The sequence below is a fragment of the Erythrolamprus reginae genome, unplaced genomic scaffold (genome assembly GCF_031021105.1).
Source record: "Erythrolamprus reginae isolate rEryReg1 unplaced genomic scaffold, rEryReg1.hap1 scaffold_245, whole genome shotgun sequence".
Classification (NCBI taxonomy): domain Eukaryota; kingdom Metazoa; phylum Chordata; class Lepidosauria; order Squamata; family Dipsadidae; genus Erythrolamprus; species Erythrolamprus reginae.
In genome coordinates this window covers 6,983-32,501 of record NW_027248612.1, presented here as the reverse complement: position 1 = coordinate 32,501, position 25,519 = coordinate 6,983, and the positions used below count along the sequence as shown (strand labels likewise).

General features: G+C 44.6%; 1 protein-coding gene and 1 long non-coding RNA gene across 2 annotated transcripts; both read right to left on the bottom strand.

Moving 5' to 3' along the window:
• Positions 1-1,447: 1,447 nt before the first annotated feature.
• LOC139156046 (uncharacterized) lies at positions 1,448-3,446 on the bottom strand. The gene is made up of 2 exons (XR_011557192.1): positions 3,328-3,446; positions 1,448-1,708 (listed from the first exon to the last, which is right to left on the bottom strand). It is a non-coding gene; the product is annotated as an uncharacterized lncRNA (long non-coding RNA).
• Positions 3,447-10,801: 7,355 nt separating this feature from the next.
• LOC139156047 (vomeronasal type-2 receptor 26-like) lies at positions 10,802-25,115 on the bottom strand (the record flags this gene model as incomplete). The annotated part of the gene is made up of 3 exons (XM_070731392.1): positions 10,802-11,712; positions 14,226-14,352; positions 24,827-25,115. Coding segments are annotated over 3 exons (1,327 nt in total), but the record flags the coding sequence as incomplete, so codon positions are not given.
• Positions 25,116-25,519: the final 404 nt, after the last annotated feature.

The following is a 25,519-nucleotide window of genomic DNA, read 5'->3' as shown; positions in this document are numbered from 1 at the left end:
AAGAGGCCCCTAGGAGGGATGGGGCTTTCGGAGTCTTTTCCGTCCCTGAACAAGGCAAAGGGATGAAGTGGAAGAGCCTTTCTTTTAGGCTGCACCTTGGGTCTTGTGCCTGAGGTTCCCTTGGCAAATAGGCAGTGAACCTGCCAGGCCTGTTTTGGGGGAATTAGGTTTCTGCCGTGGGTGATGGATATTATTTGATGGCCGAGTCCATGGACACAGGTGGGGTTGAACCAAGGTTTAGATGGTCACTTCTGGGAAAGCCCCACACAACCTGGCCATCCTAGGGTCCACATTCTGGGCTCTGCTTCGTGACCCAGGCAAGAACACCAAAGGTGGCTTATTCTTAGCCTTCCATCCCTGAGTTGGGGTAAGATCTGTGCTTTGCCTGCCACGGCTGGTTGCTGGCAGTTTCAAGTAGGCAGAATTTAACAGAATATAACAGAGTTAGAAGGGACCTTGAAGGTCTTCTAGTCTAACCCACAATCTTTTCTTTAAAAGCTCCAGCAATGGATCCCCTTTTAAGAATAAGCTTTATTAGCATTGTTAAGAAAACAAGTCAGTTATAGTTAATTCATTTTTTTCTTCAATCCACAGAAATTGGTGTCTGCAAGTGTCACCAGAGCCACGAAGGGAAGATGTGGAGGCTGCCATAATCACTGTGGAACCCTACATCCCCGAATCCATCAACCCCAACATCACCATAACTGATGAACGATGGATGCCAGACCTTCTGCTTTGCATGACAATGTAATGTTTGGTAAGTGTTTGAACTATTTTGGTTGTCTATTTTTCTTTTTTAAATATATTCTATTATTGGTTTTTTTAATTAAAAATAAACTATTTATAACAGACAAAGTACAAAAAATAAAACACACACAGAAAAAACCCCTCAACATTAAAATAAATGTTGGACAATTTGTGACATGCCTGTAATACAATTCTAACAGTTTATTTACTACTACACGGATTATACACTGCGCAAAAAAATAAAGGGAATACTCAAAGAACACATCCTATATCTGAATGAATGAAATATTCTCATTCAATACTTTGTTCTGTACAAAGTTGAATGTGCTGACATGTGAAATTTATTGTTAATCAGTGTTGTTTCCTAAGTAGGCAGTTTGATTTCACAAAAGTTTGATTTACTTGGAGTTATACTGTATTGTGTTGTTTGTTCCCTTTATTTTTTTGAGCAGTATATTTACATAATATACATCAAGTTTTAGCAAAGATCTTATTCTTTTGTGACATTTACTCTCCAAATTATCTGACATTTATTAATTCTTTAATTTTACTTTTTAAAAAAAAAATTCTACCCAATCGTAAAATATAACCCAAGTTATTGTTTTTGCTCTTATTTAATTCTTAATACGTTTTGCGGTTTTGAATTTCTTGCTTTGGCATTTTCGGTAGGGTTGCTTGGACTATGGAAGTTAACAGGAAAGAAAACTAGAATCCTTTAATGTTAATTTGGTTGCTCGGTTTTATCCATTGTTTTGTTTCTTGCTTACTATTTCATTATTATTAAAATGTTCAATCTGTGCTTCTTTTGCCCAAGGACAAATTGCTGCAACCATCACATTGTGGACCAGGCCTGAAGGTTTGACATCCTCTTTCATCAATTATGGTGATGTGGGAATTGATGGATTGCTTTATGTGGATTCCACAGTGATGGAGGCCGCCTCCTCATCTTCAGCTGGTGGTTCTGGTGACACAACACCCTGAACTTAGAGGTCAAACAATACACAGACCCCAAAGACGAACAATGTCACTTTCCAGGGTCTCCAAGGAACTTGGGTGGGCTCTCACTGGATGGCCGCACCACTTCTCTATTTATTTATGTAAACACCAAAGTACAATATTATCATGTTTTATCTGTATCTAAATTATTGTATTTTTTTAAATTTAATTTTAGAATGTATTTTATTCCAACTTCATTTTATGTCATATTGTATTTCGATTTCATTTTAAATCATCTTGTATTCCAATTTCATTTTAAATCGTATCGTATTCCAATTTCATTTTAAATTGTATTATATTAAATTCAATTTTCAACTGTTTTATCAAATTTTAATAATTATTTGTTTCTGGAACTTTGCATTTTGATGTGGTCCAAGAGCTGATCCATAAAAACTCATGTTATGTCAAACTATGACTAAAGTGACCAGATTTTAACTCTGGCAAACTGGGACACCATTAACCGGGGTGGGGGGGAACTTGATTATAAATTTGGTCTATATGGAGCAAAAAAAAAAATTTTTCTTTTTCTTTCTATCTCTCTTCCTCCCTTCTTTTCTCTTTCTTTCTCCCCCTCCCTCTTTCTCTTTTCCTTCCTCTTTTTCTGTTTCCCTTCCTCCCTCTCTTTCTCCCTCCTTCCCTTCCCCTAGCTCTTTCTATCTCTCTTCCTCTCTCCCTAATTTTCTTTCTCTCTCTCCCCCTCTCTTTCTCTCTCTTCCCTCTTTTCTTTATCTTCCTCCCTCCCTCCTTTCTCTCTTTCTCTTTCTCTCCCTCCCACCTTTCCTTTCTTTCTTTCCCTTCCTCTCTTTTTTCTCTCTCTCTATTTCTCTTTCTTTCTCCCCTCCTTCCCTCCCTCTTTCCCTTCTTTCTTTTCCTTTTCTCTCCTTCTCTCTTCCTTTCTGTCTCTCTCGCTCCTTCCTTCCCTCTCCTTCCCTTTCTATTTCTCTCCTTCTCACTCCTCCCTTTCTCTCTCCCTCCCTACCTCTCCCTCCCTACCTCTCGCCTTTCCTTCCTTCCTTCCTCTCTTTTTTTCTCTCTCTGCAGCTTGTCCATTCCTTCCCCTTCTAGCTACTGCGAGGTTGCCGGCCCTGAAACTGCTACCTTTCGGCTTCGGCTGCCTTGCAAAAGAAATGTCCCGCGCTTAACGCCCACCCACCCCCCGCGCATGTCTTCAGCCTCAACAAAATTGGTGGCCGTCACCCTCGTCCTCCCACTGCCGCTCCCCCCCACGTTTCCTTCCCTGACTGAAAATGAAGTCTGGGGGGGGGGGGAGAGGCAAGCTACGAGAGACCGACTGTTGTAGAAAGTTCCCTCGAGCCACTCAAACGGAGCAACAGAGCGCAAGCACAGGGCACGTCAGGCGGGGGGGGGGGGGAAGAGAGGCTCGAGGCCATGAAGGGGGACGGCTTCAAGATTCTCCAGAACAGCCGAGGTGGGAGGGGGGCGAGGTTGAGCAAAGGCCAAAGAGGAGCCAGATTTCCTCAAACTGGCCGTCCATACCCTCCCCTCCCCCGCCTTGAGAGAGTGGGAGGAAACGCAGGCAGACAAAAAGCCAAAGGAGAAAAACAATTGCCCTTTCCTGGTTACCTCAGGAAAACATACGTAAAGGGTCTGAACCCGAGGGCCTCTCCAGAGCTCAGCGCCGCGGTGCCAGCTGCTACGGTGGCCCCTGAGCACCATGCGGGCTCGCGCTCTGCAGAATACCCCACCCCCAAGTGTGGCCTTTGACCCAGGGCCACCATCAGGAATTTTGGGGCCCCATACAGCCTAAGTGTCTGCCCCCCCCCTGGCCATTTAAAAACTACTGCCCCCCAAATCCCATGCCATGCCCACCATGGCCACACACCCTGGGCAAGCCCTCCCCCGGCCCTCTGAGGTCAAACACAGCCCTGATGAAATTGAGTTTGACGCCGCTGGCCTAGAGGCTAAATCCTATGACCAAGGGCTAAGAGAATGAGTATGTTTAGCTCAATAAATAGAAAACTGAAGGGGAATATAATAGTAGTTTCCCAATCCTTAAAGGGCTGCCACAGAGTAGATGGCATCTATTTATTCTCCATGCCACCTGAAGGTAGTACAAGAAGCAATGGGCGGAACCTCACCAAGAAGAAATGCAATCTGGAAATAAGGAAAAACTTGGGACTGGGCGGCATAGAAATAAATAAAAAATAAATAAATAAATAAATCCCTTCTTTTTTATTAAAAGAAATTAATAGAAACATAGAAACATAGAAGACTGATGGCAGAAAAAGACCTCATGGTCAATCTAGTCTGCCCTTATACTATTTCCTGTATTTTATCTTAGGATGGATATATGTTTATCCCAGGCATGTTTAAATTCAGTTACTGTGGATTTACCAACCACCTCTGCTGGAAGTTTGTTCCAAGCATCTACTACTCTTTCAGTGAAATAATGTTTTCTCAGGTTGCTTTTGATCTTTCCCCCAACTAACTTCAGATTGTGTCCCCTTGTTCTTGTGTTCACTTTCCTATTAAAAACACTTCTCTCCTGGACCTTATTTAACCCTTTAACATATTTAAATGTTTCGATCATGTCCCCCCTTTTCCTTCTGTCCTCCAGACTATACAGATTGAGTTCATGAAGTCTTTCCTGATACATTTTATGCTTAAGACCTTCCACCATTCTTGTAGCCCGTCTTTGGACCCGTTCAATTTTGTCAATAATAATTTAAAAAAACCAAAATCTATTACTATTAAAACTAAAACAACCAGCAAAACTATTAATAAAAACAGGTGAGGGCTGGGTTTTTTTCTCTGTTATTATTTAAGTGCGTTTACCATATGCTTTAAATCAAGAATCACTTCTCTCTGTCATTCTCTGCCTCAATCATTTTCTCATTTCTCTTTTTTTCTCCCCTTTTTTCTATCATTTCTCTCTCTTCCTTCCACTCTTCCCTCTCTTTCTTCTTCTCTTTCACTCTCTTCCTTCCTCTCTCATCTCTTTCTTTCTTTCTCTTTCTCTCTCTTGCTTTCTTTCTCTTTCTCTCACTCTCTTCCTTCCTCTCTCATTTCTCTCTCTTTCTTTCTCTATCTTGCTTTCTTCCCCCCCCTCTCTTTCTTTCTTTCTCTCTCTCTCTTTCTCTATCTTGCTTTCTTCCTCTCTCTGACTCTCTTCCTTCCTCTCTCATCTCTTACTTTCTTTCTCTCTCTCTTTCTCTATCTTGCTTTCTTCCTCTCTCTCACTCTTCCTTCCTCTCACATCTCTCTCTCTTTTCTTTCTCTTTCTCTATCTCTCCCCCTCTTTCTCTCTCTCTCTTTTTCTCACTTTCCCTCTCTTGTTTTCTTTCTCTCTCTTGCTTTCTCTCTCACACTCTTTCTCTCTCTCGTTCTCTTTCTCTTTCTATCTCTTTCTCTCCCCCTATTTCTCTCTCTCTCTCTCTCTCACTTTCTCTCTATCTTGTTCTGTCGTCGCTCTCACTCTCTCTCGTTCTCTGGAGGCTGGCGAAAGTAATTTTCAATGTCGGGCGTGCGGGCTGACGCGCGCTCTCCTCATCCCCCTGCTGCCAGCCCAACCCGGAAAATTCAAAGTAAGAAAAACCTTCGCTCTTACTTTGAATGTTCCGGGCAGCCTGGCAGGGAGATGGAGAGAGAGCGTGTCAGCCCGCACGCCCGACATTGAAAATCGCCTTCGCCGGCCGGCGGCCCCCGCTATGAAAATGCCTGCAGAGAAGAAAGAGAGGCGGAGCGGGCGGGCGGGCGAGGGCAGCGGCGAGTAGCCAGGGGGCGCGAGGGGGCTAGAGGTGCAGGGGGCGGGGGTGGCCGCAGCTTCGTGCGCGCCCTTGGAAATGGGTTCACGGGGGGCCTTTTGGGGGATGCTGGCGCACGCGTGCGAAGCCTACAACTTGCGCTTGTGTTAAATTTTGTTTCTTTCCTAAGCAGCCTTCTGTGTAAAAAAATCCATTTGGGAACGACTCATTTTTAAGATTTGTTCATACCATCAACGAAATTAATTTTACATTAATTTATATTAACTTATAATTTAGTGTATATTGTATATAGTGATATTTTAACGGCTTTTAGTGTTTTTAAAGTGTTATTAACTGCCATTTTATACTATCATTAATTTAATTGATTTTTAACATAATTAGGGTTCTAAGTAATGGATGATTGGGATAAATTTGCTTGTGGTTATGAATGGAACGACCGGTTTGATTGGGTGGGTGGGGGTGGGGGTGTGGGCGGTATGGATGAATTTACTGATAGTAGTGTGAATGATAGGTCTGGCCCACCTGACGCCCGGGAGGCAGGAGAGGGGGGGTCGCCGATCTCTGGGGGGCCAGAGGGTCGGAATATCCCTGTGTTGCTGGGGAGAGGCAGATATGGCGGGGGCCACAGAGTTAGCCGTTCCAGGGGAACGAGGGATCGTTGCCTAATAACGGTCCCTTGTTCTGGCTCTGTGAGCCCAATCTTGGGTACTGGTGGTGAGTGTAACTCTGGCCCTGGACTCAGGTTGCTGCTGCTGAATGCCAGGTCGGTAGTAAATAAAGCTCTCCTCATCCGGGATTTGATCCTGGATGGGGAGGCCGACCTGGCATGTATTACTGAAACCTGGCTGGGCCCGGAGGGAGGTGTTCCTCTCTCTGAAATTTGCCCAGCCGGGTTTCAGATATGGCATCAACCTCGACCCCAGGGAAGGGGGGCAGGAGTGGCTATTGTAGCCAGGGAGAGCCTTTGCCTGCGTAGACTCATTGCTCCAGAAATTGCGGGTTGCGAGTCTCTCTTGATGAAGTTGGACTTAGGGGTTCAGGTGGGCTTATTTCTCACGTACCTGCCTCCCAGCTGCATGTCAAAAGCCCTGCCTGTGCTACTCGAGGAGGTAGCCGGGTTGGCGGTGGAGTTCCCCGGACTCATCGTCCTGGGGGACTTCAACCTGCCATCACTCGGCGAAACCTCTGGGTTGGCACAGGAGTTCATGGCCACCATGACAGCCGTGGACCTGACTCAAGTAATACAGGGTCCGACTCACGAGGGAGGGCACGCACCTGACATGGTATTCCTTTCCGAGCAATTGAGTAATGGTCTGAGACTAAGGGGCTTAGAAGTATTGCCTTTGTCATGGTCAGACCATTTTCTACTACGGCTTGACTTCCTGACTCCAATCCTCCCCCGCAGGGAGGCGGAACCAATGAAGATGTTCCGCCCCAGACGCCTGATGGACCCAGAGGGCTTTCAGACGGCGCTTGGGGTTATTCCAGAGGCACTCGTCCACAGTTCGGCGGAGTCTCTCGCGGAGGCCTGGAACACGGCTGCAGCGGGGGCTCTTGACCGGATTGCGCCTTTGCGACCTCTCCGAGGCGTCAGACCCCGTAGAGCCCCATGGTTCAACGAGGAGCTCCGGGAGTTGAAACGCCAAAAGAGACGTCTAGAGAAGCGATGGAGGAAGAGTAGGTCTGAATCCGATCGAACACTTGTAAGAGCTTTTATTAAGACTTACAAAGTGGCGCTCAAGGCGGCAAGATGCGCGTACCATGCCGCCTTGATTGCATCAGTGGAATCCCGCCCGGCCGCTCTGTTTAGGGTGACCCGCTCCCTTCTTAATCAGGGGGGAGTTGGGGAGCCCTTGCAGAGTAGTGCCGAGGATTTTAACACGTTTTTCGCTGATAAAGTCGCTCGGATTCGGGCCGACCTCGACTCCAATTGTACAACAGAGTCGACTGACAACGAGTCAGTCGAGGTGACTGGGGCACGTACTTGTCCACCTGTCTGGGAAGAGTTTGATCTGGTGACACCTGATGAAGTGGACAAGGCCATTGGAGCTGTGAGTTCCGCCACCTGTTTACTGGATCCGTGTCCCTCCTGGTTGGTTTCGGCCAGCAGGGAGGTGACACGGAGCTGGGCCCAGGAGATTACCAATGCTTCCTTGGGGAAGGGAGTTTTTCCATCACTCTATAAAGAAGCGCTTGTGCGCCCCCTCCTCAAGAAGCCCTCCCTGGACCCAGCTGTCCTTAATAACTATCGTCCAGTCTCCAACCTTCCCTTTATGGGGAAGGTTGTTGAGAAGGTGGTGGCGCTCCAGCTCCAACGGTCCTTGGAAGAAGCCGATTATCTAGGTCCCCGGCAGTCGGGTTTCAGGCCCGGTTACAGCACGGAAACCGCTTTGGTCGCGTTGATGGATGATCTCTGGCGGGCCCGGGACAGGGGTTTATCCTCTGTCCTGGTGCTCCTTGACCTCTCAGCGGCTTTCGATACCATCGACCATGGTATCCTTCTGCACCGGCTGGAGGGGCTGGGGGTGGGAGGCACTGTTCTGCAGTGGTTCTCCTCCTACCTCTCTGGCCGGTCGCAGTCGGTGTTAGTGGGGGGTCAGAGGTCGACTCCTAGGTCTCTCCCTTGTGGGGTGCCTCAGGGGTCGGTCCTCTCCCCCCTGCTATTTAACATCTACATGAAACCGCTGGGCAAGATCATCCAAGGACATGGGGTGAGGTATCATCAATATGCGGATGATACCCAGCTTTACATCTCCACCCCATGCCCAGTCAACGAAGTGGTGGAAGTGATGTGCCGGTGCCTGGAGGCTGTCGGGGTCTGGATGGGTGTCAACAGACTCAAGCTCAACCCGGATAAGACGGAGTGGCTGTGGGTTTTGCCTCCCAAGGACAACCCCATCTGTCCATCCATTACCCTGGGGGGGAAATTATTGACCCCCTCAGAGAGGGTCCGCAACTTGGGCGTCCTCCTCGATCCACAGCTCACATTAGAACAACATCTCTCAGCTGTGGCGAGGGGGGCGTTTGCCCAGGTTCGCCTGGTGCACCAGTTGCGGCCCTATCTGGACCGGGACTCATTGCTCACAGTCACTCATGCCCTCATCACCTCGAGGTTCGACTACTGTAATGCTCTCTACATGGGACTACCTTTGAAAAGTGTTCGGAAACTTCAGATCGTGCAGAATGCAGCTGCGAGAGCAGTCATGGGCTTACCTAGGTATGCCCATATTTCATCATCACTCCGCAGTCTGCATTGGTTGCCGATCAGTTTCCGGTCACAATTCAAAGTGTTGGTCATGACCTTTAAAGCCCTTCATGGCATTGGACCAGAATATCTCCGAGACCGCCTTCTGCCGCACGAATCCCAGCGACCGATTAGGTCCCACAGAGTGGGCCTTCTCCGGGTCCCGTCAACTAAACAATGTCGGTTGGCGGGCCCCAGGGGAAGAGCCTTCTCTGTGGCGGCACCGGCCCTCTGGAACCAACTCCCCCCGGAGATTAGGACTGCCCCTACTCTTCCTGCCTTCCGTAAACTCCTTAAAACCCACCTTTGCCGTCAGGCATGGGGGAACTGAAACATCTCCCCCTGGGCATGTTTAATTTATGCATGGTATGTCTGTGTGTGTGTCTGTTAGCATATGGGGCTTTTTAAAATATTTAAATATTTTTTAAACTGTCTGTTTACTTATGATTTGTTTTTACATGTTGTGAGCCGCCCCGAGTCTTCGGAGAGGGGCGGCATACAAATCTAAGTAATAAAATAAATAATAAAAATAAATAAATTCCCAAATGGATTTTTTTACACAGAAGGCTGCTTAGGAAAAAAAAATTTAACACAAGCCCAACTAACACAAGCGCAACCACCACCCCGAAGGGGCTCCTAAATTCGCCGCACGCTTTATTCTGGGACTGGAGGACCGCGCTGCCAAAGGCTCCATTGGGGCTTCGAGTCCTGCCTCACGAGGGCCAGAGGGCCCGCCTTTTTCGTTGGTGAGGCAGGCGGCCAGCAAGAGAGGGCCGGTACTGTGCATGTGCGAGGAGCTGCTCACTGGGCACAAATTACTGTAGGCGTCAGGAGGCCGGCGGGCAAAACCGGGGCCCCCTCATTGTTCAATTTGGCCGGGCCCGTGACGCCACTCCCAGTAGTACCGCCCTATCAGCGACCCTGCGTGTATGCAATAAGGAGGAGAAGAGAAGGGGGGGGAAAAGAGCAACAAGGTAGAGACAGCAAACTTTACTTAAATGCAGGTGAAAGGGATTTAGCTAGAAAAGGCCAGCATTTAAACAGACACAGCACCTTTTCCCATAGTCTGTACAGAGGTGACATCTGCAGTTCCACTAACTTGATCAGGAGGGTAGCTGGAGCTGGAATGGGACTTTTTGCCTCCTCCACTTCTCCGAGCCTCTTTCGTCCCCAGCCTTCCGCCCCCCATTCTGCCCCCCAGCCATTCGGTGCTGCCTTTTCTTCCTGGCCCTTTTATGGAAGGGGCTCAAAAGCACTCTTGCCCTGGCCTTTTGAACGCAGGGGACACTTTCGTGTCAGCCAATCAGAGGATTCGTTCCTTTTCATCCCCTTCCACTCTGCCTGCGTGTGTGTTTTTAGGAGAAGGAGCAGCGGGAGCTTTATATTTTAATTTGATTAGAAGCAAGGCAGAAATTAAAATAACAAACAGTTTCCCTGCCCTTTTCGAAAAAATATCTACTGTACTGCTATTTTATTTCTCTGCTTGAAAGAAAAAATTCAGTGGAAATTTCATGAGAAACTTTATTTTTTAATTTACTTTTTTTATTTTGGTGCGAAGTACAGAAACAAAATAATAATAATCTTAAACTGAAATCACAAACAGCTGTTCTGCTGAACACTTTCTGCAAAGGAGGTTTTATCAGGAAATCAATAAAGAATTATATAAAATTAAAAAAAACTTTTTAAAAGGAAAGAATTCTATAAGAAGGATCAAGATTTCCATTCCAAGCTGAGAACAGATCAAACCTGACATTTCACATCATTCTGGCATTCTCACAGAGAGGATCAGACAACCAGGCTGGTACTTGTACCCAACAGCTTCCTCCTGACCTCTTTTCCTACTCATTATTTTCTATAAGCTTTCACATTCAGTAGTGTTGTTCAACAGCCGAATTCCTCTGAAGTTTACAGAGATCTCTTTTGCAAGATTTATTGAAAGGGGACGGAGCTGCAAGAATACCCATTGTTCAACAATTTCCAATTTTGAAACATATAGATATGGTTTTCTTTGACTCCTGCATACTATCTAAATGGAAATCAAATAAAAGTCACATTAAGCATATTTCCAATAACAGACTGATGTTATATATCATGTTTTTACATTTGTTCTGGCTGTGAGATGCTCCTTTGTGTTCAGGTCTGGCCTCAGAAGGATAATGTAGCACTTGGGGATGAAGATGCAGCCCAGCAGACCAGCACTGGAGGCCAGGATGGAAAAGACCTGAACAGCCACCATGTATTTCCCTTTGGTGCTCAGGTAGGTGGGCACAAAAGTCACCCAGACACTGCAGAAGACCAGCATGCTGAAGGTGATCAGCTGGGCTTCGTTGAAGGTCCCAGGCAGATTCCTGGCCAGGAAAGCCACTGTGAAGCAGATGGCAGCCAGGAAGCCCATGTAGCTGAGGGTGATGTAGAACATGACAACAGCCCCTTCGTTGCATTGCAGGATGATCTCTCCATGCTGGGAGTGGAGGTCAGATTCAGGGAAGGGGGGAGAAACTGCCAACCAGATGGAGCAGATGACAATTTGGACAGCAGAAGAAGAAAGGATGATGGAATTGGCCAAACTCTTCCCCAACCATCTCTTCATTTGGTTTCCTGGTTTTGTGGCCAGGAAAGCCAGCACCACCATAATGGTTTTGGCCAAGAGAGAAGAAATAGCAACTGAGAAGATGATGCTGAAAACTGTTTGTCGGATAAGGCAGGTGGCTTTCTTTGGTTGACCAATGAAGAAAAAAGAAGACAAGAAGCAAAGCAGGAGGGAGACCAGGAGGATGTAGGAGAGGTCCCGGTTGTTGGCTTTCACAATGGGGGTTTCTCGGTACTGAATGAAGATGATTAAAACAAGGCCTGTGCTTAGGAACAAAAGTAGGGCAAAGGTAACCAGGATAATGCCCAGAAAGTCTTCATAAGATAGGAAGGTTATAACTTTGGGGATACATTGGACTCTGTGCTCATTAGGATATTTATCATCTGGACACTTGGTGCATTTTTCAGTATCTAAAAAATAAAATGCAATATTTTCTTTAATATTTTGGTTTTTTACATTTCAAGAAATACAGTTTTTCGACTACACCTAATTCCAGGGACATTTTCCAAGACATATTTCTAAACAATTCCATTAAAAAGAACCAAGAAGGATATTTTTTTAAAAATCTAGCCACGTATATGAAGTTGAGGGGAGTCCTAGGATGTTAATTATTTTCTGTGTAATGTGTAGAATCTTCATAGTAACCTATTTTATTATAGGCAGTTAATATATGGGACTTTGAGGATGCCTAGAGTATCCTATAATATCTGGAAGCAATATGAAATCAAGGAGAAACTTCCTAACAGTGAGAACAATTAACCAGTGGAACAGCTGGCCTCCAGAGTTTTGTGTATTTCAATGTTGGAGGTTTTAAAGAAGAGACTGGACAGTTACTTCTCTGAAATGGTATAGGTCTGTGATGGCAAACTATGGCATGGGTGCCAGAGGTGGCAGGCAGAGCTCTCACTGTGGGCATGTGTGCTATTGCCAGCTTATCTTCTGGTTTCCAGTGCACATGCCAGTCTTTGCAGGCACTGGACCACTGGGAAACAGCCTGAAAATGGCCTGAGAAATGGTCCAAAAAACAGCCAAAAGAAAGAGAGGCGGTGGCGGCGGTGGGCATAGATGTGACATTCAATTCAATTGTGTATGCTGCCCTTCTCCGAAGACTCAGGGTGGCTCACAGAATAAATACAAAACAAGCATATAGAACAAATCTAATATATTAAAAAGTATGTCTAAAAACCCTGTGTAATACACAATCATGCAGTCCAATCACACCAGGCATCACATTTATTGGTTAGAAGGGTAAGGTCCAATTGCCCCAAGCATGGCAACATAGGTGAGTCTTGAGGCCCTTGCAGAAGGCGAGGAGAGTGGAGGGCAGTACGAATCTCTGAGGGGAGCTGATTCCAGAGGGCCGGCACCCCACAGAAAAGGCTCTTCTTCTAGGCCCTGCCAAACAACATTGTCTGGTTGATGGTACCCAGAGAAGGCCAACTCTGTGGGATCAAACCGGCAGCAGGGATTTATGCAGGAGAAGGCGGTCCCATAAGTAATCTGGTCCAATGCCATGTAGGGCTTAGAAGATCATCGCCAATGCTTTGAATTGTGTCTGGAAACCAATCAGCAGCCACTGGCACATCACTTCCACTGCTTCACTGGGTGGACACGGGGTGGAGATGTACAGTTGAGTATCATCAGTGTACTGATGGTAACTCACCCCGTGCCCTTGGATGATCTCACCCAGCGGTTTCATGTATATATTAAACAGCAAGGGAGAGAGGACCGACCCCTGAGATACCCCACAAGGGAGAGACCTAGAGGTCGACCTCTGACCCCCTACTAACACCGACTGTGACTGACTGGAGAGGTAGGAGGAGAACCATCGTAAAATGATGCCCTCCACTCCCAACCCCTCCAGTCAGCGCAGAAGGATACCATGGTCGATGGTATCGAAAGCCGCTGAGAGGTCAAGGAGCACCAAGATAGAGGATAAACCCCTATCCAGGGCCCACTAGAGATCATCCATCAGCGCGACCAAAGCAGTTTTCATGCTGTAGCTGGGCCTGAATCCTGACTGTTGAGGGCCTAGACATTCCCAGTGCTGCTGTTCCTCTGCGACCATCTAACTCAGGAGACGCACCTGCCTTGTCTCTGCCAGCCAGAGGCCCCGGGCAGCCACCTGGAATGAGCCGGGGTGGCGCAGCAGGTAGAGTGCTGTACTGCAGGCCACTGAAGCTGACTGTAGATCTGAAGGTCAGCGGTTCAAATCTCATCACCGACTCAAGGTTGACTCAGCCTTCCATCCTTCTGAGGTGGGTAAAATGAAGACCCAGATTGTGGGGGCAATGTGCTGGCTCTGCTTTTAAAAAGTGCTATTGCTAACGTGTCGTAAGCTGCCCTGAGTCTAAGGAGAAGGACGGCATAAAAATCAAATAAATAAATAAATAAATAAATGCTTTGCTGCTGGGTCTTAACCTGGTGTGGAGTGGAGCCTCCGGGAGCCCCTCCCAAGGAGGATTCCCCACATGCAGCTGCTGAGAAGGGGGCAGGGCATCCCCTTGGCACATCCAGGCAGCACAGGATTGTCCAGTGGGAGGGGGCTCAGCTCCATCAGCCCCCACCCCAATCTCCTGCTTTTGGGGGCATGCCCAGAACCGAGCCACCAGCCTCCCGCCAAGCATATAAGACACCCAATTTTTGACACATTTTTTGAGGTAAAAAGATGCGTCCTATACACTGAAAAATGTGGCATTTCCTGTGCTGTTAGTAAAGCTTGCCCAGTCTGCCACCCCCTCCTCCCATCTCTTCTCAGCCTCCTTCAAAGTCTTTTTGATTTACTGCATTTTAGATAAGAAATGGTGCACGTTAAAATTTAAAAACCAGGTTTGCTTCAATCTTCTTGTACTTGTACTTTCATGAAAATGTTCTGGATGGATCCAGTTCCACAAATCTTCCCATTTTCCTCAGTGTCACCCACCTTCCTGAGTGGAGACGGTCCCCTCCGGACAAGGAATGCAGTCGTAGCAGCAAACTGGCTCTCCTTCTCGAGCCCTCTTGACAAATCCAGGATGACACCTTTCCACACATTTGGACTCAGGCAGGGACTGAGCAGAAAAAAGAGAATGTGTTAGGAAATATGTTAGGACTCTCGATCTATAGAAATCGTAGGTAAAAATGGATAGAGACAATTAGCCTCTGGTCTTCCCTGAGGTTAATACGAAATCTCTGACTTCTTCTAAACAGATGCAAGAGGTATAACAACTGGCAGATTCTTCATTTAATTCCTCCCGTTTGCTTTTGGAATTTAACATTACCATAAAGTATTTTTATATTTAATAAAGTCTGAAGAGATGGAATTGCAAAAAAAAAAAAGATTTAAGTATGATGGTATATTCATATTAAAACTTTACTGTAAAAGATTTAGGAAACTTTTATTTCATTCAGGTTATTTAATGTGGAAGAAAACTATGAGGAAAAAAGACACCTCTGACCAGTAAGATCTTGAAAGATTTCCATAAAACATGGCAAAGCTGCTCCACTTAGGTCCTGTCTATTGAAGAACTTCCATTAGATGACACCAACTGACATGGAAGGCCAACCACCCTGGAGACTCTAGGCTTTCCCCACTTGAAATGGGACCTCAGGCTTTGGAAAACAGAGAAAAGACAGCAAAATTTCTCCCACCTTATTAAGCAACTTTAGCCGTGAAAGAGCATTTTGTTCAATAGAAAATCTCTCTTTTATAAAATATGCCAGATTCTTTTTCCTGGGATCCTCCTTGGGGAGAACCAAGTAGTAGACAATGATCAGATCAGCTTTTATCTCTCCATTTTGGTCCAAGTACAGTTTAAAGTGTGAAATATTCCAATATTCATTCTTCTCCAGAAAGGGATGAAACTAGAATGGAAACATCCAGGAATTTGAAATACAGACAACATTGTTTCTTAGCCCATATTTAACCTTCTTTCTACAATTGTCTAATCTCCAAGTATGATTAAATAATACTGCCACTATTTACACAATTGGTCACTTATAGGGAACTTTTGAGAGCAGATGACAAATAAAATCAACACAGAGGGGAAAAAAAGATGATTCATAAACTCTTTAGAAACCACAGGTAGATTCCCAGAAAGCATGGGGCTTTATCAAGAAGAAAGGTGTCAGGCTAATCTTCTCCCTGGACATCCTGATGGAAAACACCTTCAGATGTGCTAATTCTACTTGATTGGAATGTGCCATTAACAAAATGTTGCAAGTCTGAAAGAACAAATTTCCCACCAATTCTTTTCTCTGCCTGAAAAGTTAGCCAGGATCCTTTCTGAGTTTCCTTCTCTCCCATTATGCAGCTGCAGGATTCTCCCCTCTGATCCGATCCTTCCCTAAGCAGCCTCTTGTCTCCTCATCCCTAAAGTCATTCTCAGCTATCATTACACTTCCTAAACACCATATTTTTCAGAGTATGATGCACTTCCTCCCCCCACCAAAAAAGAGGTGGAAATGTTGGTGCATCACATACACCAAATGCAGCCATTTTTGACCTCCCACATGAAAACAGATGTGCAGAGGGTTTGGGAGGTCTGCAGAGTGCTCCTGAGGGCTGGCAGACGACAAAACCTTTTTTTCCTTATTTACCTCTTTGAAATCTTGTGCAAAAAATACACTAGATTATGGGAACTCTGGTGATAGAACTGGATTTCAGTAAAGGACTCACAAACAATTATGTGATGTGATTAGAAACCTGAGGGTTGGATGGTATGATAACTAAGTGGACAAAAAATTGTCTTCAAAATAATGCTGAACTGATGTTTAATCTTTCTTAACTTTTCCTATGAAACTGAAAGTTATAAATAACAATTTGCTATTGGTCGTCAATTTTTAAAAGCTAATTTGATGTGATTTTAAAATATAAGTCTCAATTTGCAAGCCTTATTTGAAACTTCACTTTAAAAGTTTTATATAATAACAATTGTTTTAAATCACTTTAAATATGATAATTAGAAGCAAGCAACATTTGTTCAATCGGATAGATTGGATGGATGGGTGGATGGTCAAATGAACTGGAACTTAATTTGCTGCTGGCATCCCTGAAAAAGGAATCTGCTTTGAAGGCAGGCTGCTTGGAGATGGCTGGAGAGGCTGTGGATCCTGAAGATTCAAAGTGAACTGATGACTGATGAAATGAATCCTTTCAAGAAGATCGAGGGAGATGGGTGAATGGAATTCTCATATTTAACTGGAAAACAAATCTTAAGAGTTGCCATGTTTCAATTTACAGGAACTCCTATGACTTTGGGGAGTGGAATGTAGTTGTTGGAAAAGATCCTAATTAAAATTTGAAGGGCATCTATTAATATTAAGAATGTAACAAAGAAATTTAATCAATGGATGGATCAGATTCTGGATGGATCAGAGATAATGATTGTAGCCTATGGTAGATAAGAAACTCCTGTAACCAATGTAAAATGTAAAAAACCCTAAAAACAATTTAAAACAGTTTTAAAACCCATGCATGTCTCTATTATCACTAGGATCTTTGGAATCCTAGTGGACAACCATTTAAATATGAGCCAGTTGTGTGCAGTACTGCCAAACAAACCCAACACAGTTCTAGGCTGCATAAACAGAGGGATAGAATCAAGATCACCTGAAATGTTAATACCCCTTTATAATGACTGTTTAAGGCCAAACCTGGAATACTGCATTCGGTTTTGGTTGCCAGAATGTAAAATAGATCTGGAGATTCTAGAAAGAGTGCAGAGAAGAGCAACAAAGAGGATTAGGGGACTGGAGGCTAAAACATATGAATAATGGTTGCAGGAACTGGGCATGGCTAGTTTAATGAAAAGAAGGACCAGGGGAGACAGGATAGCAGTGTTCCAATATCTCAGGGGTTGCCACAGAGAAGAGGGAGTCAAAACACCTGAGGGCAGGACAAGAAACAATGGGTGGAAACTAAATAAGGATAGAAGCAACTTAGAACTAAGGAGAAAATTCCTGACAGAACAATTAATCAGTGGAACAGTTTGCCTCCAGAAGTTGCAAATGCTCCAACCCTCGAAGGTTTAAAGATGTTGGGTAACCATTTGTCTGAAGTGGTGTTTGGTTTCCTGCCTAGGGAGGTGGTTGGACTAGAAGACCTCCAAGGTCCCTTCCAACTCTATTATTCTATGTTCTAATACAGGGACCCTCAAACTACAGTCCAAGGGATGGATATGGCCCACCAATGCAAAGTATCCAGTGCACGGAGTAGTGGAATTAAGCCCCTCCCTTTGCCCCACCCCTCACCATTGGCCTTATCTTCCCGGGAGCATCTACTCCAGTGGCACTTCTGTCACTGGTTGAGCTGCCCTTCTGATGACACAGCTGCTGCCGGGGGGGGGGGGGGGAGTAGGGGAGGGGCTGCTTTGAAAAGTAGCCCTTTAAAAGTGGGTGGGTGGGTGGGTGGGGGACATGTCTCCATGTCTCCTAGCTTTTTCCAAATCAGCTGAAGTTGGCTAACACTCATTCAAATGCAACCGCAGTATAAAGCCTGGAGGAGAACTCACCCACTGCTTTGGTTCTTTCCATATATAAAGTACATCCACCCAATTGGTTTCTGGACAATTTTGATAGCTTTCATGTGTGTGGATACAAATGCACAAGTGTGGCCAGAAGCAAATCAGTTTGAATTCTCCTTCCGGCTTAAAATCCCAACTAACTAAAAGAAGGAGGCTGGTCTCCCCTCCCTCCCCTGGCCGCTTCCCCTGCTGGCAGGCACTCACAGCTCTGCAAAGCCAGAAGCCTTTGGTAGGAACCGAAGGGGAAGGACCCATGTGGGCCCCTAGAGAGGAGAAGGGAGGGGCCTTGATTGACAGCCTCTCTCAGCCTCTCACAACTTCTGTGCCCTCTGATCAGAAGTTATTTTGAAGGAAATCCTGTTTCTTTCATTCTTTTTTTAATGGCCTATTTTGAGGAGCCTGAAGCTGCTGTTGTAATTAAGTTAGGCAAGTGGCAAGGAAGTTTGGGCTCTTTTTCACTTTGGGGAGGGGTCTTATTAAATAAATAGATTCCTTGGAATGAGCTAGTACAGCTTAGGAAGGAGAAAGGCAAAAAAAATATGGATTTTTAAATGTTTCCATTTTTGAAACTTGTTTTTTACCTTTTTTGAATAAGATAAAATTTAATGAGAGGAATATTTGCAGAAAAAATATTTATGATTTCCACAGAGAGAAGGGTGGAGGAGTAAAAAGCAGTAGAAAAACATCTGTTTTTTTAAGCAACTAGGACTTGAGTAACAAGAAAATCTCACATAAGAACATTAGTGATGGACTAGAAGAAGGATGAGGGACACCAAACTTGATATGCATGTTTGTTAAAAAGACCTCAAAATCATAGTTATCTGGGTCAGGAGGTAGATGTTCTTGGAAAGAAGGCAAATGCAGCCATAACAATCTCAGGAAGTGGACGTTCTGGCTTGGGGAGACCCCAACTCAAGGAAAAGGTCCCCTCGCAGGCACCAAGCTTTAACTGGGATTCCTGCAGAGAGGAGGGGGTGGGCTAGATGGTCTCAGGGTCCCCTTCAAATTTATAAAGGTAAAATTCCACAACACTCATCACAAACCTATACGTACAGGATTTGCTTTTGAAAAAGAATGCAGTATTTTCAATTAACAGTGTTTAATATCGAAATGCCATGGGATCTAGTCTTTGACAGGGGTGGGTCCTACCGGTCTGGTCCGGGAGCATCGGTAGCAGCCTGATGATGATGTCATCCCACCTGAAACCAGTCCTTAAAGGCCGCCAATTTTTTTTGAAAAGTTTTCAATTTTGGAGGGATTTCTTTATTTTTTCTTCTCCTGAGCATGTGTAGAATCAGCAGTGTGCAAGCATCACCCTTTTGTTTTGGGCGGGTTTTTAATTTCTTTTAATTTTTTCTCCTTCTGAGCATGTGCAGAAGCTGAGTTCCAGAACTTACCTATGGCTGCCATCTGTTTTTCGGCTTTTTTTTTTTTTTTGCCACACTGTGCAGGAGGAAGCAAACTGGTAGCAAGGTAAATCACAACCCACCCCTGCTTCCACAGTCCCCCCCTGCCCCTTTTGGCTCCCAGGGGGATGTAGGAAGGCTTCCTAGGCCCAAAACAGGGCACGGAGGGGGAGGGTTAAGGCTATTTATATGTGAAATTATGACTGAAATATTTCTGCACCTCTATTGGTTCTCACTGTCAGGAAACGTTTCCTTAGTTTTAGGTGGTTTCTCTCTTTCTTCAGTTTCTGTCCATTGCTTCTTGTTTTGCCTTCTGGTGCTTTGGAAAATACATTGCCCCCCCCTTCTTTCTGGCAGCCCCTTAAGGGCCTTTTGCCTCTCACACTCCTGGGCAAAGCATGGGGGCCATTTCCTCCTTTCAGGGGTCCATGAAAGGACATCTAGAGCAGTGTTTCCCAACCGGTGTGCCGCAGCACACCAGTGTGCCGTGAGACATGGTCAGGTGTGCTGTGAAGAAGGAAGCTCAGCTTATGGTCCTGCAACTTTTTGCTGAGAGTGCGAAGAGCAAAAAGTTGTGAGACCGGAAGCTGAGCTTCCTTCTTTGCGCCTTCCAAGTTTTCCGGCAACTGCAGCGCCCCGCCCGGCTGGAGCTTCCCTGGCGGCGGCAGCAGGTGAGCTTTGGGGCCTGGTAGGAGGGCGGTGGCAGCAGCACCAGGCAGTAGCCATGGGGCGGCGGCAGGGTGATCAGCTGTGAGGCGGAGCTCCAGAACGGAGGCACCGACGGCGGCTGGACATGTTGCTGTACGCCATACATGCTGGCATTGCGTGACTGGCACTTGCCTGCTGGCTGGGCCGGGACGGAGGCTCCAGCCCCACGGCCATACCCAGCGCAACGCCAGCATGTACAGCATCTAGCAACACGTCCAGCCACCGCCATCAGTTCCTCCGTTCTGGAGCTCCACCTCACAGCTGACCACCCTGCCGCCACCCCACGGCTACTGCCCCATGCCGCTGGTGCGGCGTGGTGTGTGAGAAAGAGAGAGAGAAAGAAAGAAAGAGAGAGAAGAGAGAGAAAGAGATAGCAAGAGAGGGCGAGAGAGAAAGAGAGGGAGAGAGAGGGGAGAGAGAAAGAGAGAGAAAGCAAAAAAGAGAGAGATAAAGAGAGAAAGCAAAAGAGAGAGAGAGAAAGAGAGAGAAAGCAAAAGAGAGAGAGATAGCAAGAGAAAGAGATAGCAAGAGAAAGAGAGGAGGAAAGAGAAAGAGAGAAAGCAAAAGAGAGAGAGAAAGAGAAAGAAAGAGATAGCAAGAGAGAGAAAGAGAGAGAGAAAGAGAGAGAGAGAAAGAGAGACAGAAAGAGAGAGAGAAAGAGAAAGATAGCAAGAGAGACAGACAGAGAGAAAGAGAGAGATAGAAAGAGAGACAGAAAGAGAGAGAGAGAAAAAGAAAGAGAGAGAGATAGCAAGAGAGGCAGAGAGAGAGAGAGAAAGAAAGAAAGAGAGAGATAGCAAGAGACAGAGAAAGAAAGAAAGAGAGATAGCAAGAGGGACAGAGAAAGAGAGAGAGAGAGAAAGAGAGAGAGAAAGAAAGCAAGAGAGAGAGCAAGAGAGGGGGGAAGGAGGGAGAGAGAAAGACATAGAGGGAGGGAAGGAGGGAGAGAGAGAGCAAAAAAGAGAGGAAGGAAGAGAGAAAGAAAGAGGGATGGAGAGAGAGAAAGAAGGGAAGGAAGGAAGAGAGAAAGAGGGAGGGAGAGAGAAATAGAGCGAAAGGGAGGAAGATATATATATTTTTTTGTCTAAACTTTTTTTTAGCACGCCCCCCAGCTCTATGTTCCCCAGGATTTTGAAAATATGAATAATGTCCCCTGGCTCAAAAGTGGTTGGGAAACACTGATCTAGAGTATGTAAACTTGGAAAAAAGGCAAACAACATTGTTGCAGAACTGTAGATCCATTGAGGGTGAGGGTGAGAAGGAAAGGCTAGGAGGGGAGGGGCCAGGCGAGGCACCCCTTGATGTGAGTGAAGTTGAGTTGGCCACGCCCACCCAGTCACATGACCACCAAGCCTCGCCTGCTGAATCACATGACCATAAAGCCACTCCCATCCAGTCACAACTGCCAAGCCACGCCCACTTGGTTACATGGCTTGTAATCCACTCCCACCCGGTCACATGACGATCAAGCCACATCCACAAAATAAGCCACGCCCACAGAGTGGTAGTAAAAAAATTAGAAAACACTCCCCCCCCCCACCGCTTTGGAACCATTATTCCCTGAGTAATTAAATAGGGCAGATCTGTTGAGGTGGTTCCCCTCCTTCTCCTCTGGATTCCTCCTCCAAAGGATCTGAGATTCATGGATCCATATCGGGACCCCCTACCTGCCATGGCTGCAGCCTTGGAGACCCCGACCTCTTTTCTCCCTCCGTCCTTCTCCTCCTCCATCTGGGGGAATAGGCAGCATTCAAGACATGGGCCAGAGTCTTCATGAGGCTGTAATATGAATAGTCATTTCTGATTCCTCTTCTGTTCCTTTTCTCCAGGGTCTCCAGTGGGGCTTTCTGGGTGCATCTCCTGCGGCCTTTGACAGAAAAGACGTTCTTTGAAAGAGAACAGAGAAAATAAAGATCTTGAAACTTTTCTTCCACAAATAAAAGGGGTTCAAAGGCTTCATCTTTGGGCCTTTCTTTGAACAGATAACCAAACATCAAAATACTGTGGATGTATTTGAGAAGTCTGCGCTTGTTTATTTTATGCAATGCAAAACTTGTGATGATCCAGACTTTCTCTTCAATGAGTCCCGGCAAGCGTAGAAATGTTTCATGGAAAGGAAGAATTCTGTCCCAAATAGAATCAAATTCCATGAAGTGAAAAAAGACATTGACTTGTCTCCACTTAGAGAGGGCATCCCTGAGGGAGGCTGTAGGTTCAGTTGTTGAGAATTGTTGTGATAGAATCACACAAATTCCATTCCTGACAAGCACAGGAGGGAAAGTCCTCATGAAATTCTCTCCCTTCTCTGTGTCTGAAGCAAAGAGGCCAATCAGGGTCCATCTGAAATGGAGGAGCAGTTGGACAATGGCTGGGTACTGGATCCCTTCTTTGGGAAACATCTGGTGGAAAAAGGGGAATTTGCTTTTATCACTCAGAGCCTCCGAAGCAATTCCATAATTGATCTGAAAAAGCAATGAAGAATGTTGTGTTATATTTGGGGTCAGATCAAATCCAAAATATTAGATTTTAATAAATCCAGCCTTCTTCTCATGAATGTATTAGAACAATTTGTAGTTAGACATTATTGAAATATTGACACAATATTAGCAAGAGTGTCTAATAAAAATGGGAAATAATCGATTTTAAAAACTAAAAACAATGTGAATAATATTACTGTATCACCTCTACAATTTACCACAATTAGATTAACACACTGAAATACTGACTGAAGTATTATATTCCAATAAAAGGCCTGTTATAATTTTTGAGGATTGGTGCATCTTTTTCTATTTCTGGATCCCAGATTTTTTCTGGAAGATTCTTTTTAGTTTCTTCTCCAGTTATACAAGAAACAGGGAGACCTCAGTTCCTAATACAATTTGTCAGTTGTATAATCCAAGATTTCTCTTTAATTGAACTTTTCTCTCTTTTCAGAGACTGACAGTTTCCATAGATTACATTTTATGCCAATATCCATATTTTCTGAATTTAGAGAAAGCAGAAATTGCGTAAGCTGGAGTCCTTTTACCCACCCCAAGATACTCCTCAGAGACTGTGATTGGGTTGGTTCTGCTAGTGATTTCTCTCTGATGCCCCAAACATCGGATGGCCTCTTATACTTCGATAATTGGGGCTGAGGAAGTTGGAAAGTTATGAGGTTTTCATTTAAGCACCACTTTTACTCATGCCTTTCTCTCACTGAGCTCCTTTGATGATGAGAGTCCCAGATTCAGATTCAGAGAAAAAACCCCAGGTAAGGAAAGGTGTTACACGCTCTATTGGCTGAACAGGAAGTTGGCTACCATGTCATTTCCCAAAGACTGTAACTTTTCCACTTGATTGATTAATTATCAAATAATTATTATGAGAGAAGAATCCAAGTCTTATTCACAGGATATACAATCCAATGTGTAAGTATGCTAATATCATTTTGTTAGTGTAAATTTAGTGTGTTCCAATAGGTATTTATCTAGTTGAAATATGTACCTATAAAAGAACTTAAAATAGAATAAAAGAATTGGAAGGGACCTTGGAGGTTTTCCAGTCTAACCTCCTCCTCAATTAGGGGACACTATACTATATTATATGATACTATACTATACGATACTATACTATATGATACGATACAATACTTTTGCTAACATGTTGTAAGCTGCCCTGAGTCTAAGAAGAAGGGCGGCATTAAAAAAAATGATTAAATAAATAAATGAATAAATAAATAAATAAATATAGTATTCCAGACAAGTAACTGTCTAGTCTCTTTTTTAAAATCTCCAGGGTCGGAGCACTCACAACTTCTGGAGACAAGTTATTCCACCGATTAATTATTCTAAGTGTCAGGAAAGGTCTCCTTAGTTCTAAGTTGCTTCTCTCCTTGATGTCAGTGCCCCAAATAGCATCTGAGAAATAAATCAGATTCCAGTCCAATTCTCTCATCCAAGGTTCAATTTATTAACTGAGCCATGTTAGTTACACTCTAGCCATCCCGATACTAACTTCCTTCCAGTACCTACCCAGGTTAAGGTTCACCCCTCGTCCCCACACCCACAAGTTCATCATGAGGACCAGTTTGGTTCCACTGACCTCCTCCTTACATCCACCGATGCAGAAGAAAGGATGACCTTGGACTCTGAGAAAGGAATTTGTTGTGGCTAGTAACTTTCCCTCTCATACAACTACCCCTCCCAGTAACTGTTTGGTCCTCTCAGTAAGGAAGCTGATGCAAGGGAACAGGCAACTCTCTTTATTAAAAGCAAACAAGGAACAACGAATAAAGCCTCAGGTATAGCCATGGCCATACCCAGCAGCTATTTAAGCCAATATATGATTAATAACATGCATTATTTATTATAAAATCTATATAGCTTTTAACTCTACCTGTAACATTCTGGTTCTTCTGCAACAAATGCATTTCTCTTGAGTTTAACAAAGAGGATCATGGCATAAATTTTAGCCACAATTTGCTGTGCGCTGCCTTGAGTCCAAGGAGAAGGGCAGCATAGAAATCTAACAAACAAACAAACAATATCTGCTAGTCCATTTGGTCTATAATTGCTAGAGTCCTTTTTATTCCTCATTTTAGATAAATAAAATGCTACCATTGCCCACTTCAATCCAGGTGGATAGGGCGAGTCTTATTTGTATGTGAATATGAAGATGTCAATAGAAGCCCCAACAACCAGGGATGAATTTTGATGAAATAGTTGGTAGAATGTCTTCTCCAGGGACTGTACAGCTTGCATTTTAGACCTTTTATGATTAATCTCAACATGAATATAATGGGATAAAATATTGAGATTTTTGCTAATATGGAGAAAAGCAGCTCCTGAATTTCATAGAGAAGACATGATTGCATCTATTGCTCACCCACCACTCACTTTACTAAATGGAGAAAAAAACACACAAACCTGTGGGACTTTGTAGGTGCCTCCTAATGTTGACATCTGGATGGAGATTTCCCTTTTAGCTCTATCAAGAAGAGTCAGAAGGTTGTCCTTTCTTCCACAACTGTAGTTGGGGACATTGGCTTCTCCAGTGGAGAGAATGTCTAGCAAGGCATCTGAAGTGTGGAAAGTGCTCATATAGTTGTTCTGGATATTGTAGCCCAGTGTAAGGTTGTGCATGAACTGGGAATTCTTGTTGATCAGTTGAATGTTGAAAATTAATGCTAAGCCAGAGAAAAATTCATAAACATCCCTATTGTAAAAAAATGTCATTATAATCAACAGCAACAACAAATATTTCTTTTAATATATACTTGTTGTAATCATAGGTTTATAAGCACTGGAATTTGGGAATAAAATGTTACTGGAAAGTGATATTCTAGGCCTGAATTATGTGCTGAATAAGACCTTTATTCTTCCTCTATGGAAAGGCAGGCACCAAAGTCCAGGCTGAGCAAGCATCCTGCAGAATCATGATAAAGAAATATATGCCTTGCACATTCCTTTGATAATCACTGTTAAAAACACATTCAAGGAAAAGGGCAAAGATTGTAGCTTTGGTTAATTATCAATAGAGAAGCCATAAGAGAAGTTTGCTTTATATGGTGCTGGTTTAATGTATGTGATGTTCGCGAATTGGTTATTCTGTACCACATG